This window comes from Euleptes europaea, chromosome 7 (assembly GCF_029931775.1).
Source record: "Euleptes europaea isolate rEulEur1 chromosome 7, rEulEur1.hap1, whole genome shotgun sequence".
Lineage (NCBI taxonomy): Eukaryota > Metazoa > Chordata > Lepidosauria > Squamata > Sphaerodactylidae > Euleptes > Euleptes europaea.
The window spans coordinates 2,397,815-2,412,975 of NC_079318.1; the positions used below are offsets into that span (position 1 = coordinate 2,397,815).

Sequence of the window (15,161 nt, forward strand, 5' to 3'; positions counted from 1 at the left end):
CCCGCCCCCCCCCCAGCCCCAATATAACCGCCTTCCCCTCAGGGCCCCGCGCGACACGTTACTCAGCCCCGCCGCGGCTCTCCACAGAAAACCTCGGGCCGGGCTGAAGAGGAGCGCCGGGCGTCGGACCGGACCAGGCCCCAAGGCGAGCCGCGGCCCTCGCGTGACTTGCGGCCTTCGGGCGGGGCGGGGCGGGGAGGGGAGGGGAGGGGGGGAGGCTTCCCAGCTCCGATAAGGAGAACGGCGACCTTTTTTTTTTATTATTTTTACTTATAAAGGGGCAGAACACTTTTATTTTTACTTATAAAGGGGCAGAACACTTTTATTTTTACTTATAAACGGGCAGAACACTTTTATTTTTAATTATAAACGGGCAGAACACTTTTATTTTTAATTATAAACGGGCAGAACACATGCCTTTAACTGCTAAACGCCGTGCGGAAAAAAAACAGAGGTGTCGCTTTCCCCAGGCACTGGAAAAGACAGTTCCCAGTGGGGGTCGCCGTGTTAGTCTGTCTGCAGTAGCAGACAAGGGCGAGAGTCCAGGAGCCCCTTAAAAGACTAACAAGAATGTTTTCTGGTAGGGCGCGAGCTTTCGTGAGCCGCACCTCCCTTCTTCAGAAGTGAAAAAGACAGTCGTGCTAGGAAAGGTTGAGGGCAGCAGGAAAAGAGGAAGGCCCAACAAGAGATGGACGGACTCAATCAAGGAAGCCGCAGCCTTCAGTTGGCAGGATCTGAGCAAGGCTGTCAAAGACAGGACATTCTGGAGGATTTTCATTCATAGGGTCGCCATGAGTCGGAGACGACTGGACGGCACTTAACACACACGCAGCTTTCCCCACCATTGCTTCTCCAGATTGGAGACCGGAGTTTAGCCTGTGGGGAATAGAAAGGGGGCCCCGGCCCTTCGGGTGGTCCACCGCTTTCCAGGGGGGTGAAGGAAGGAGCTGTTCTAATCACGGTGTCCATTTTCTTTGTCCAGGATGTTGAAGGCGATCAAGCAAGTCTTCTTTTCCAGCGGGCTGGAGATGCCCAAATGGACAGCGCTGCCCAATCAGGTGAGCGAGCGGTGGTCACACCTCTCAAAGGCTTGCGTGCTCTAAGCCTATTTGTGCCAGGGTGAATTCCTTCAGTGGCCTTGAAGAGCGTTGTACAGGATTAAAAAACCTCCTCTCATTATTAACTCCAAAGGTTCCTCTGGAATCCAATTATAGGGACAATGGAGCACGCGGAGACTTCCTTGATGCAAATGCCGACTGGAAACAGCGTGCCTCCTCTCTCCGCAAATGCTAGAGTGGAGGTAGACTAGCCACTTCTGAAAAATTCAGAAATAGTTGTGAGTGTCCCAGGCAAGATGGTGTTAAAGGGTCCGTGCAAACTATTTCCAACAGATTCAACAACATATCCTTTTCAAAGTGATAAGGATGTCGCTGGAGGCTGCACACTTCTGACTTCCCTCTTATGTATGTATTGACAAATGCAGAGGAGGGACTTCTTTCATTAGTTAGTAGTAAATTCCATTACATTCAGTGGAGCTATTCTGAGTAAATATATTTAGGGTTGAGATGCAATTCTAATGGATTTACAGTATGATTTCAAAGGTGAAATTAACAAGTATTCTGTTGAATAGTACAATCGTATAAAATATTTTTATAAAGCCTAATGTAGGTGTGCCTTGATATTTTGGAAAAATTATCTTCAGTTGTTTGTTTAAATTGATTTAAATATGCATTTGAAGGCATTTCTTCTAAAATAGTACAATATCTAAGATCTTGAAATCTGAGTACTCAATTATTTAGCACTCTGATGTGAATATTTCTGGAAAATGTAACAGCATGTTGAAAAATTCCTTTCCTTAAAACATCTAAAAGGCATGATCCTCAGGTTGCTTACATCCATGCATTATTTATTAACTTATTAACAATGAGTCTTTTAAATATTTTTAAAGTTTTAGATTGTAAACATCAAATTAGTTGTTTCTGATTTTTTCTATTCCTGGAAGGGATCACAGTCATCACCAGACAACTGTGGGAAATAAGATGTAGCCATCACCACAAAAATAAAATAAACTTTGATACTGAGCTCATTTAGAGAGATATTTTTAAAGGCTACATGCCAAAAGCTCTTCATCTTTATAGGATGGCTGACTTGGGAGCTGGGGGGGGGAATTTAAAATGTACACAGAAGAAGGCTAGATCTTGCACATGAAGTGACATAACCAACCAAATCTTTGAGTTCTGTCCAGAAGCAGAGAATCTCCTAGTAGAGTTTCACTACATTTGAGCTTCAATCTTATAAACACTTGCTTGGGAGTAAATTAAGATTCCTGCTGGCCAGGGAAAATGTCCTTAAGCCGGCTGCCTAAAACTGACTTCCATTGGGATCAAACTCAAGTTGTGAGCAGAGCTTGGACTGCAGTACTGCAGCTTACCACACTGTACCACGGGGCTCGTTAATACGTGTACAGAGTTATGTATAACAATGATCAGTTAACAGTTTTCTTGATTTGTCTCCTATGTGTGTGAAGGCTTCTGATTATGAAATTCGACAGTACGAAGCAGCCAAATGGGTTTGCACGTCTGTTAAAACAGTGGACTGGAATGCAGCTATCAATACCGGTTTCACAAAGCTCTTTAACTATATTAAGGGCAGGAATGAAAGAGGTATGTGTTTTTTCTCTTTTTTTAAAAATGTACGATGTTTCCTTTTTTCAGGAATCAAACCACAAACACGCATGCCTCATATATGTTAGATACCCAAATAGCATTGTATGTACTTCTGGGCAATGTGAGGTTCATTTCTTTTCTACTTTTTAGTGTGATCCAGTATCAGATGTGCAATCCTCACATCTCATTCACTGTGTAATGAAGGTAACATGTAGCCTTGATTAGAGCCAGTGTGGTGTAGTGGTTAAGAGCGGTGGTTTGGAGTGGTGGACTCTAATCTGGAGAGCTGGGTTTGTTTCCCCACTCCTTCACACAAAGCCAGCTGGGTGACCTTGGGCTAGTCACAGCTCTCTTAGAGCTCTCTCAGCCGCACCTACCTCACAGGGTGTCTGTCGTGGGGAGGTGAGAGAAGGTGATGATTGTAAGCCGGTTTGATTCTTAAGTGGGAGAGAAAGTCGGCATATAAAAACCAATTCTTCTTCTTGTGAATAACATATTTCATGCTCACCTAGTTGAGTACCTGAGTGGAGAAGTATAATGCTTCAGGGAAAAGGGGACTGACTTCTGTTTTGAGAACTGTTTGAATTCCCACTGTCAGTGGTATCACAGCTGGGAATCCATCGTTGTTTCCCTTCTGTGGGAAAGATATTTGTGCACAGGGATCCACTGCTTTTGGAAACCCAGAAGAGATGACAATGGGAGTATTGTCCTCAGACCCTCTTCTCTGCTGAAACTGGCCTGTTCTTGGACATTTTTTAGATTCCCAGTGGTATTTGTGGGGGAGGGGAATGGCAGAGGGGAGTATGTCATGTTTTCAGTTGGAAATACAAGATTCTGTATTTATGGTGAATTCCTTACCATTCCTTATTGATTTAAAATGTTTGCTCTGCCTTTTTAATGTCTCCAAGACTGCTTGAGAATCTTAATTTAAATCCAGCAGTGTTTACTATAAATCCTAATCAGGGCACAATCAAGCTTCAGCGTAAAGACATTGCAGGACCAACATAAAGAAGATCAAAATTCAGTTAACCAGATATCTTTAAATGACCAGCAAACAAAATGTTTTGTTTGCCGAGAGAGTAGGTGCCAAAGAAGAAACATGAGGGACTTTTGTCAATGAGGTACCGCCCCTGAGAGCACCTCTGAGGGAGCGGGCACCCATTGCAGGGCCTGTGCTGGAGATTTTAAGAATCGTCTTCTTAGTCATCCTTTCCTTGTTCAAGGGATCCATGTCATTCTACAGTTGGACTTGTGATGTACTTCAGTGGATATGAGAAAACTATTTGCTTAAATTGCCATCTCTTGTAATAGGTCACAGTACAGAAAACTGCAATACTTACCTTTTGTGCCTAGAACAGCTTTCAAATTCCTACATGTACCGCAAGTTACTCTGGAAATGGGAGACTTTTAGAAGCAATTTGCCATGTGGCCTAGGATGATTCTGATTTTTAAAAGAACAAATGGGCTGTTATGTAAGGAAGTTCTGAGACCTGTGAATAAGACTTGTATAGCACATATTGGTTTGAGCAAATCAGGTGTAAGGTGTACCCATCTCAAGACCTAATTCAAATGACTAAAGTTCACAGTTGGCCTTTAGCAGCTGGATAGTTTTCTAGGGAATATAACAGCCCTTAATACTGGCTGGCACAGATTGCGGAACCTATGAAAAAATAGATGGTTTATTAAACAGATTAAGCACTGGATCATCTTAATTGTACATTATCAACTATTGTCCGTCTGTGTAGATAGACATTGCAGTTTTGCAAATAAAAATGAATCCAGGCTGAAGAGTCTTTCAAGAAGTAAAACCTTTACTTAACTTTGAAGCACATAGAACAGATAAGTAAATAGGTACAGTGCAAACCTGTCTCCTGGTCTGCAAGAGATCCAGCAAGCACCAAAGGAAAGAATAAGCAAAACAGAAGCTAGGAAGAAGAAATTTCTAAGCCCCAACTAGTTACTAGGCAACTCTATGTATTGAATAACTTTGCAACTGAATTAGCCGTCTAATTACCTCTCTACTTCTGCAGTATGTGATCCACTGCTATTGGTATTCCAACATGCATGAACTTGCATAAGAAGAAAACATAGTGAAGAAATACCAAATATATCCATGTCTTGTTTTTTTGGGGGGTGGGGAATTGTCTCCTACATTGGCAGAAATGTCCTTCGTGTAAGTTAATGTTATAAGTTGTCAATGTGCAGAAAGAGAATTCCTGAGGCCAATGATGTTCAAATGGGAAGGGTACATGTAGGATATATAACAGATCCTGGCTCATTTGAAAGAAACTGCAGCCCCTTTCCTAGTATACTTCAGCCTCAGAATCTTGAACTGAGTCATTCCTCAAGAAGGGAAACCAAGTCAAAGTCCTCTAGGGTCAGTTATGTCAGGGATTAAGCTTGCTTATGGACTCTCAAAAGGGGAACGGACACCTCACAAAGACAATTTGTACATGATTGGCTACACGAATAGCTACTTTACATACTACTTGCAGTAAAAAAAAAGAAATACTTTTAAGCACTTGCAACCCATGTTGTTGCATAAATGGAAAGAGGGATTGCATGTTATGGCAATTCTTGCCATGGTAATGTTAAGTCCATGGTCATATCCAGTCAGCTAAAAATTCTCCACCAGCCCATGCACTCTCCTACTGTGTCATAGCACAACTTACTGAAGATGAATTTTTCTGGAGAAGAAGGCTGAAAACAACTACAACCTGAATATTGAGCTCACTGGATTTTCAAGCTGTGAAACAAACTTGATTGCAGAACTGACAGACGTGCGTGCTGGCACACTCTGCCTCAATTGTGACAGTCCTGCCCATTACCCTTCCTTTTTAAAATGCAACACAATGCCTGGGACAATAGGAAAGGGTGGTAACATAAGAAGCTAGTCAGTCAACACCAACAAGGTATGGGCAGCTTTAGAAATTCCAGAAATGTTGTGTGTCTTTTAGTCTTGGTGGGTCAGATTTCCCTTGTCAGCCATTCATTGTCCACTCCTGTTTCCAAACTGTAGAGTTTGTTATTTTGTACTAATGCATTATGTGATGCACTGATATGGCTAATGACAACACCTTGCCTCTTCCAGCGATGAAGATAGATATGACAGCTCCAGTTACATGCTATATTGAGCCTGGTGCTGGCCCATTCTGTGAATCCATCACAACTGTTTCTTTCTACTTGCCATCTAAACATCAGGCAAATCCACCTAAGCCTTCAGAGGCTGACGTCTTCATTGAAACCAGGCCAGCAATTACTGTGTTTGTCAGGTAAGCACTAGTCCATGTGTGTCTGCAAAATGCAGATTACAAATCTATGTTGCATCTTTAACTCAATACTTGTATATGGAAGGGGATAGATCATGATGGGTAGCTGCGTTAGTCTGTCTGTAGCAGTAGAAAAGAGCAAGAGTCCAGCAGCACCTTAAAGACTAACAACAATTTTGGCAGGGTGTGAGCTTTCATGAGTCACAGCTCTGCTGCATACGAAAGGGTCGAAGTAGGCATCTCACCACAGTTGTGAATTACTTTCCTCTGGTTTTAGCTTAATACATAGCAGCCCCAGTGTGTTTTGAATGTTATTTTGTTTGTGTTTAAATGAAATTGCATGAAAAAATAACACGCAACTGCTAAGTAATGTGGAGTCAGTCTCTAAAGATACTTCTAAGCGAGCCTCACTTATCCTGAAAAATGCATCCACTAACCTTTGGGTGCCACCTTGTGGCTATTAAAGTATATTGTACAATATATTTTCAATAGGAAATAAACAGGAGGTCCTCCACAAATAGCTAAAGAGGTTTAAGTAGTAGAGAAATGGCAGACATTTTCTCCACCCCATGCAACACATTTTTCATTGATTGGAGGAATTTTTTTATGATCCGACTGTGCATTGCAATTGTGTAACTTCAACTGCCCGGCACCTGTTATACTGATGAAAGCCTTTCCTGACACAGAACTGCACACAGACAACTTTCTGCTGCTTCTCAATTCTCACCTTTCCTAAAACCAGTCTCATTATGGTTTCCCAACACACAAGATTATTGAAACAGCTTTATGTTGAGGCTGCAACATGGCAGACTGGATTGTGTCAGGCACCAAAGCAGCATTTGTGTAAGTGTGCAAGGCTATGCTTTTGGGGAGGCAGCTCTCATTGGGAGCTCTGTGGCATTCCACTTATTGTTTTAAGTCTGTGTCTCCGCACAGGAGCCCTGTGGCGCAGAGTGGTAAGCTGCAGTACTGCAGTCCAAGCTCTGCTCACGACCTGAGTTCGATCCCAACGGAAGTCGGTTTCAGGTAGCCGGCTCAAGGCTGACTCAGCCTTCCATCTTTCTGAGGTCGGTAAAATGAGTACCCAGCTTGCTGGGGGTAAAGGGAAGATGACTGGGGAAGGCACTGGCAAACCGCCCCGTAAAACAAACGTCTGCCTAGAAAATGTTGGGATGTGACGTCACCCCATGGATCAGGAATGACCCGGTGCTTGCACAGGAGACCTTTACCTTTTTAACCTCTGCACAGGGGGTTCTATATTGGCCCAATTTACACAACAGTGGCAGAATTGTTTTGAACCTTGGTTGGGAAAATTATACCAGCTGTGTATACAGCTGATTCACATACAGATGATGCCTCTAGTAGTACAGTCTTATGCAGAGTTACTCCAGTCTGGGTTTAGATTGGAATAACTCTGCATAGGGTTGCATTGTGAGTCCAAATGGAGTCATGGTCCCATGTGCTCACTAAGTTTTCTCACAGGTCTACCAACAAGTATGAACTAGATTGTAGAGTGGCTTATCCTGTGTATATCATTTGGAGCATCTGCATCTCTCTTTGACTGCTGATGTTCCTGCCTTTGGGGGAAGGCAGAGTCAGTGCCACGCAGAAGTAGCTTTCATAGATCCATAGTGTGTACTACTAGTCTTTACGAAGCAATATCTGTGCATGCAGCCACCATATTCTACTCTGAATCCCTGTGAAATTAAATAATACTTATATAGCATGGAATATCCCCTGCTGCATAACACTGATTAATTAAAACATGACTAAATCTAACACAGGTTAATTTAAACATGAATAAGCTTCAGAACCCTGTAGGCAATTAATTAGAAATGCTTTTAAACACCTTAAAATTAGTATTTATTAGACTTTTCAGCTAACAGTAGTTTTGAATACTAGTTTTTTTTAATGACCTGCCTATATTTTGCTTTTCACAGAGACAGCCTTAGGCTAGTTAGGCAGCACCTGTTGCCATGCAGAACCAAGTAGAACTTTAATTTGTTACTATTTCCAACAGATCCTTTGGAGGATTTGCCAATACCAAAAAGAACCAAGAGGAAATACTGGCACTTGTTGAATGTTTGAAGCGGGACGGCAAAGGTTTTCAAGAAAGGGTTTACTATACTGCTGGCTATGATAGTCCATTTAAATTGCTGAATCGACATAACGAAGTTTGGCTTATCAGGAGATAACCCCAGTACTGAAGTCTTACCATTTAGCATTTAGTTTTTAACAGTGTAACTTTTAAAATAACAGATAAAGGCCCCCATTTTTGTTTTGGGTTTTCCTAATCAATTTTTCTGCTTCTCCAAGTATATATATTCTGTGTTGTAAAATCTCTTAAGAGGTAATGTGGAATGGATAAAAAGATTACACACCTTTCCACCATCTTTCCATCTGTGGCATTCAAGATGGATGTGCAAGTTATGCTTTATGTTCTCTTTTCCCAAGCACCTTAAAGACAGGAGTATCCAAACCCCTTATGTCTGACATAAGGTGCAGTGGCCCCAAATATGGCCCCCAGCACACACACCCACACGTCACCAAATTACTGAATAATCTTCAAGGATAGGAAGTGTCTGCCCAACATGGGCAACTGGGGCTTAGTCATTTATGGCTTTGTCTGTATCTTTTAAGCTTATAAATTTTAATTACAGGCAACTTTCCAAAGGTACAGCATCTAGTTAGGGAAAAATTGGGGTTGAGTTGATTTGTGGACAGGACCTGGGCATGGAATTTGGCTCTCTATCCCATTGCAGTCAGCACTCTCATCTTAAGGATCGGTTCTTATATTCTGTCTGGTGTTCTTTAATGGAAACCTTGAAATCATGACTGATCAATAAGCCATCACAATGTGGGGAGGGGAATTTAGCCAGTCAAAAGGCTGTGTTGTAAAGGAACAGTTTGACAGGCTTTTTTTTAAAAAGAAAAAGGAACATTTGGTCATTGATGCCTCACCTGTATTAAATGCAAAGCTCTAGTTTTTAGAAATGTTTACCATCCAACTATTTTATCCCCCCCCCTGAAGCTCTAAAGGATCGCATTATGTAATGTGACGTGATCAGCACTTGCACGTCAACTGGGAAGTTTGACACGTGTCACTTAGTTGATTAAAAGATGGGTTAAAGAAGAGTTTGTGGTTGACGCTGAAAACTATTGGTTCTGATGCTGCTAATTTCATTATTATTTCTCGTACATTTGCTCCTTTCTGTCACCTCTCCTTGTGCCTCTATTGCAGAGGAAAACAAAGAGGAATGTATGCAGTATCCAAAGTATGCCAGGGCTGCACATTACAAGATTAAGCTCCAAAGGTGTGGCAAGCCAGGCAGGCGTCATCTTAACCTGTTCCATTAAGAGATGGCTTATGCAAAGTCTTGCCCACAGTAAATAAGCATGCCTTTTGTATGAAGCACCACATTTGAGTTTGAAAGTATACAACCACTGGCAGGCTGCCTGTGTTTATGGGCAGACAACAGGGGATAAGAAGTGCTTTTATTCTTTTAATGTACACACCTTGTTTCAAGAAAGTATTGACTGGCATGTCTCTATCTTACAAAGCTAATGGCTTTCAAAATTTATTTGCATTAACATCTGAAACATTTACTACAAACTTTCAGAGTGATAGAAAACATACTGAATCTTCTCCTGCTAAACAGACATTATCAAGTTTGTTCAGCTGCAACAGTGATGCTACATGGCTGTATTTTTCACCAGTAATTATGAAAGGAGCCCCGTGGAGCAGAGTGATAAGCTGCAGTCCTGCAGTCCAAGCTCTGCTCACGACCTGGGTTTGATCCTGACAGAAGTTGAGCTCAAGGTTGACTCGGCTTTCCATCCTTCTAAGGTTGGCAAAATGAGTACCCAGCTGGCTGGCTGTAAAGTGTAGACAACTGTGGAAAGCAATGGCAAACCACCCCATAAACATAGTCTGCCTAATAAAATGTTGTGATATGATGTCACCCCATGGGTCAGTATTGACCCGGTGCTTGCACAGGGGACTACCTTTACCTTACCTTTAATGATCACTATGTTTGTTTGTTTTGGGGGGGATTAGAATTCTATTGCTGTTAAAGATCCCAAAGAGTACATTTCACTAAACATGCAGGGAGCAAAAATCCTGCTTTTCTTTGCTCTGGTTTTGTTTTAACATGTTAACAAAACATCAGACTGCTAGGAAAGGATAGAATAGGACATGTGGAGTTAACTGAAAACAAAATAATTCCATATAAGTTTGAAGAAAATCTCTAGAGATAATCTGGGATACAGACAGAAAAAAAGTTATAGGATAGATAGGATAGTGTCAGATGCATTTGATGCACCATGATGTGTCAATATTCTATTAGATAAAATCTTGTGTAGGTTACAAAAAACCTTCATACAAACTGATGAGCTCATGATTTCTTTTGTATGCAGTACTGGAATAGTAACATTCACTTGACACGGTTTAAGGGTTTCTTTAAAAATTAAGGATTGGTCAGAAAATGCACTTTTTTTTTTAACAAATCAGAAGGACAGGTCAATTTCTGTTGACATAATCCACGTTTCTTCTTTTCTTTCCCCCTGTTCTTAGATCGAGGTCTTGAACAATAAAACCATAAAATTTAAATAAGACCCATCTCTAAAAACACTTCCCTTCGGCTCTTCTCTGCAGCCTCCAAAAAACGAGCAACAAAATAAGTATGCTGTGGGTCAGAGTCCTCTAAGAAGAACTGAACCTTTTGTTCCAAAGTTGCTCAAGAAGATGTGGACCATTTGTTAAAACATGGTATAATCCATTTTAGCCTAAATTGGTATACATAAGGACAGTGCAAAAGGATATATACCAAGGAGGCCACTGACTGAAGAGGGCAGGGACACAGCCGGTCTGAAAAAGGGATCTTTAGCATATGGCCCAGCAAAACCATTGAAAAAGGGCAATTAAATCTTGAACGTATAAAGATTCTACATAACTTTGGACTAACCAGAGAATCTATATAAGAAGGAAGATTACCCTTAGATAACAGGCCCAGGGCAAGTGGAGAACATGTCCTTCTAGCATTAAAATGAGTGTAACTCTTATCTCTAGCATAGATCAGTTTGGCCAGACATAATCCACTGGAAATGTGGAAGAAGACGCTCAATTAAAATGTATATTTGCATTTATAAATGCTTACCTGTTTTGTTTAATATTCTGTCTCTGACAGATAATGAAGACAAAAGCAGAGAGCAATGTAATATTACAGAATACCTTACATACAAAATTAACTTGTTTAGCCCTTTTCCAGCTATTAATAAATCAAGGTAGGAGGAGAATGGCACCTCTATAATGTCTTCCAAACTGTGTGAATAAAGCCTGGAATTGTCTCCCACACACTTCTGTAGTGCTCATTTCATGGCCACTGCAAGTGTTAACTGGCTCACTGTCTGAATAATATATAGGGGAAGCATGTTCATTTAAAAAAAACAAAAAACTATAATTTTCTCGAAAGCTTTTATCCTTTTGGTGTTCCAGTAAAAAAAATCAAATCCATGTATAGGTGTTTAAAGACAGGTAAATTTTTTTAAAAATTGTTCTGATATGGAGTATTTTCTTCCCCACATCCCCATTTTCCCTGTTTTTTTCTGTTACCAGCACCTTCTGCATATTTCTTGTAATCCAAAGCACTTTCACTTAGTAAAGGTAGAACATTATTTCCCAAAGTTCTGCTACCTGAGGTGTTCTCTTTTCATGAATTAGAATGCTTAAAACACTGAGTTTAAGAGTAAAAATCACCTGTCAGAGAAACACAATCTGTTTCTGAATGAGTCAATGCATGAGGATTGCTTCCTTCCAACCAGGAGGCCGATCTGCAACAATTAACTCATGGAGGGATCCATCGGACAGTCTTTGAGGACTACTGCTGTGGAATTGCTCCAGTCATACCTGGAGGCCACACAGAAGGCTGGAAGACTAAATCATGCAGTGGTGTAGCAGACAGACTCCCATAGATGATTACTTTGGGCTCCCTCAGGAGGTCTTTCCCATGCTAGACATAGTGACAGGGAATTGCTGCCCTGAAGAAGGCATGCCTTTTGTTTTAGGGATTCGCTGAGTGGAGAGAAAAATGAATACTGAATTGTGTAATTCAGGAATCTTGAAGGTCAGTATTACAAACCTATAACATGCCCTGCTAGACATAATAGCTGTGATCCAGAGGCTCTGCCGTACATACTGATCTACACACATGCAGGGACATTCTTTTCTGAGGCAAAAATATTTGGCCCATGCAGTAGGAAATGCTTGCAACTGCATAAAGAGGGTTTCACTTAAACAAAGAGCTGTGTTGAGGGCTCTGGATCATAGCCAGCAGCTGTAGTCCATCTATGCCTACTTGCGTGTGTTTATTTCTTTTGATTTCAGTAGGACTTAAACATATATACTTGAGCACAATCGGAAAAATGATTGTTCAGTATTCTAAAATCCAGTTCAGAGAAAGATAATTATTACTCTGTATGATTTGATTTCATCTGATGTTTGGATTAAATTGGGGTAGTGAGAGGGGAAACTCAGTGGGAATTTTTATTTGGGGGATTGTGGTTGCTTTCAACAGCCCTTTGCCAATTTGAAAGAATTAAATCTGCAATCTCCATTTTAGGCATTTGACCCGCTGATTCTACCTTTCCTCCTTCCTTTCTTCTCCCAAGCACACCATTAGTCAAGTATAGACCCACCTCCTGACCAGAAACTTCCCTTTGTTAAAGGTACTTATCCAGCAACCAAAACACTGTGGGGGTTAACAGCAGAGCTCAAGCACTCGTCTGCATCCGACACTGATGGGGCCCCTTTTATCTGTTCTTGGATGTATAACTTGCAGAACCAGTTTTCCCTAACCTGTGGCAAAGTATAAGCCTGGATTTATTGTCATGTCTAAATACAGAACTGGTATGTATCCAGGTTGTCTACAGCTGCTCAAAATATTGGTAGGCAACCAAGTAATAAGAACCAGGTAATAAGAAAGGTAGGAGCCCCGTGGCGCAGAGTGGTAAGCTGCAGTATTGCAGTTCAAGCTCTGCTCACGACCTGAGTTCAATCCTGATGGAAGTTGGTTTCAGGTAGCCAGCTCAAGGTTGACAGCCTTCCATCCTTCCAAGGTCGGTAAAATGAGTACCCAGCTTACTGGGGGTAAAGGGAAGATGACTGGGGAAGGCAATGGCAAACCACCCCATAAACATAGTCTGCCTAGTACATGTCAGGATGTGATGTCACTCCATGGATCAGGAATGACCCGGTGCTTGCACAGGGGACTACCTTTACCTTTAATAAGAATGGTAATATATTTAGTGCTTTGACCTGGATGGCCCAGACTAGCCTGATCATATCATAAGCTCCATTATAAGACCTGGGGGGGTCTCAGTTCCCTAAATATTCTTGAAACCCTTCTTGTAAATCTAGTAAATCAGCCTATGGCTAAACTTACTGGTATCTTTTGAGCAATTATTTTCAGTACCTGAATCTGTGGCAAGACTTTAAAATATTTCAAGGATTGTATTGTGTCCATAATGATCTTGTTGTCCTTTTATTTTAGTAGAGAGTAACTGATATTATCTAACTAAAGCCTAGCATTTCTACCATTGAATATTTTATTGCTATGCTTTTAACATGTACATTAAAATGCCTCTATTTGAAACCTGATGATGCTCATGCCACTTTGTAATTAATATCCTTTTGATTACCTAAACATTCATTGATTACTCAGGATTTGAGTGTGTGCTTGTGATTTTATCAAGAGCAGCAAAAAAAGTGGAGAATCCAATTTCTGTGTAGAAATATTTAGGGTGCATACCTAGCTTTCTCAAATCTAGATTTCAAACTACAATATCAGTTTGGCACTCCAGACAAACATAATTTACCACTGAAGCATCTATTTCATGCCTGCATCTTTTATGGTATCGTAAAGATGACAAGGAGCCCTGTGGCGCAGAGTGTTAAGCTGCAGTTCTGCAGTCAAAAGCTCTGCTCACGACCCGAGTTCGATCCCAACGGAAGTCGGTTTCAGGTAGCCGGCTCCAGGTTGATTCAGCCTTCCATCCTTCCAAGGTCGGTGAAATGAGTACCCAGCTTGCTGGGGGTAAAGGGAAGATGACTGGGGAAGGCACTGGCAAACCACCCCGTAAACAAAGTCTGCCTTGGAAACGTAGTGATGTGACATCACCCCATGGGTCAGGAATGACCCGGTGCTTGCACAGGGGACCTTTACCTTTATAAAGATGACTGGGGAAGGCAATGACAAACCACCCTGTATACATAGTCTGCCTAGTAAATGTCGGGATGTGACATCACCCCATGGGTCAGGAATGACCCAGTGCTTGCACAGGGGGACTACCTTTACCTTTTTAAAGAACCATTAAGACTTTAATATTTGCAAACTAATTGTGCAGACTGTAGTTTGCCCGTCTACAATTATTAAGTGCATTTCAGGGAACCAAGTTATGAAAATGTTACTGACATTGAACCTTAAGGAAATTGTGGACTGTAAATCTAAGTAAAGAAATGTGATCCAGCTAGGTGCGGAGTAATTCTGTCTGCGCCTTGCCACCATGGACTGATGTAAGCAGTGACCCAAAGTGAGGCATATTTCAGTCACCAGGGATCTCTCCGTCCATCCAGTCTTCTTCATATAAGATCACTGGGGGCGGGGGCGGGGAGGTCCTTTCATATAGTGCTGGGTTTTGGAGCAGGCTGGAATGGTGTGAATTTTACCCTTGATGCCCACAGCAATATTTAGTTCACCCATGACTTATGGTTTTCAGCAGAACGGCTTTCCGTGGTTTCCAAGTGTTGCATTATTGACTGGAGAGACAAGATAGCAAATGGCGACCTTTATTGATGCAGAGTCACCGTACTGTCGGCATCCCCTTCTTGAGTTGAGTGAAGGCCTCTAAAATTTATACTGCTAACAAATACAGAGACGGAGCAGAGGAGAAACAAGTGTTTTTCATTAAAATAAATTATCTACATACAGCATTTTTTCTTCTTGATGTCTAAAAACGTAAAAATCCCAACATTGGTGGTGGGGGACAAAAGTTATCTTAAGAACTTCCATTATGTACAAACATTATAAAAACTGCACAACCCATCAAATTATGTAAAGTTCCTTTTCAAAAACTAAAGGCTTTTAAAAATGGTGATCAAAATTGCCAGCTGATATTTTAGTTATAAGTTTTCTATTACAAGAAAAAAATTAAAAGATTTAAAAAATGTCAT

At 41.3% G+C, this 15,161-nt stretch overlaps 1 protein-coding gene across 1 annotated transcript; it reads left to right on the forward strand.

Moving 5' to 3' along the window:
* Positions 1–983: 983 nt before the first annotated feature.
* HEBP2 (heme binding protein 2) lies at positions 984–8,149 on the forward strand. The gene is made up of 4 exons (XM_056853292.1): positions 984–1,058; positions 2,528–2,663; positions 5,758–5,938; positions 7,956–8,149. Exons 1-4 carry the CDS (start codon positions 984–986, stop codon positions 8,128–8,130), a joined length of 567 nt encoding a protein of 188 aa, XP_056709270.1. The 3' UTR covers positions 8,131–8,149.
* The last annotated feature ends 7,012 nt before the right edge of the window (positions 8,150–15,161 follow it).

Coding starts and splice junctions, on each gene's coding strand:
- HEBP2 (XM_056853292.1), top strand. CDS start 984: ATGTTGAAGGCGATCAAGCAAGTCTTCTTTTCCAGCGGGCTGGAGATG. Junction 1,059..2,527: donor GGACAGCGCTGCCCAATCAG/GTGAGCGAGCGG, acceptor ATGTGTGTGAAG/GCTTCTGATTATGAAATTCG. Junction 2,664..5,757: donor TAAGGGCAGGAATGAAAGAG/GTATGTGTTTTT, acceptor TGCCTCTTCCAG/CGATGAAGATAGATATGACA.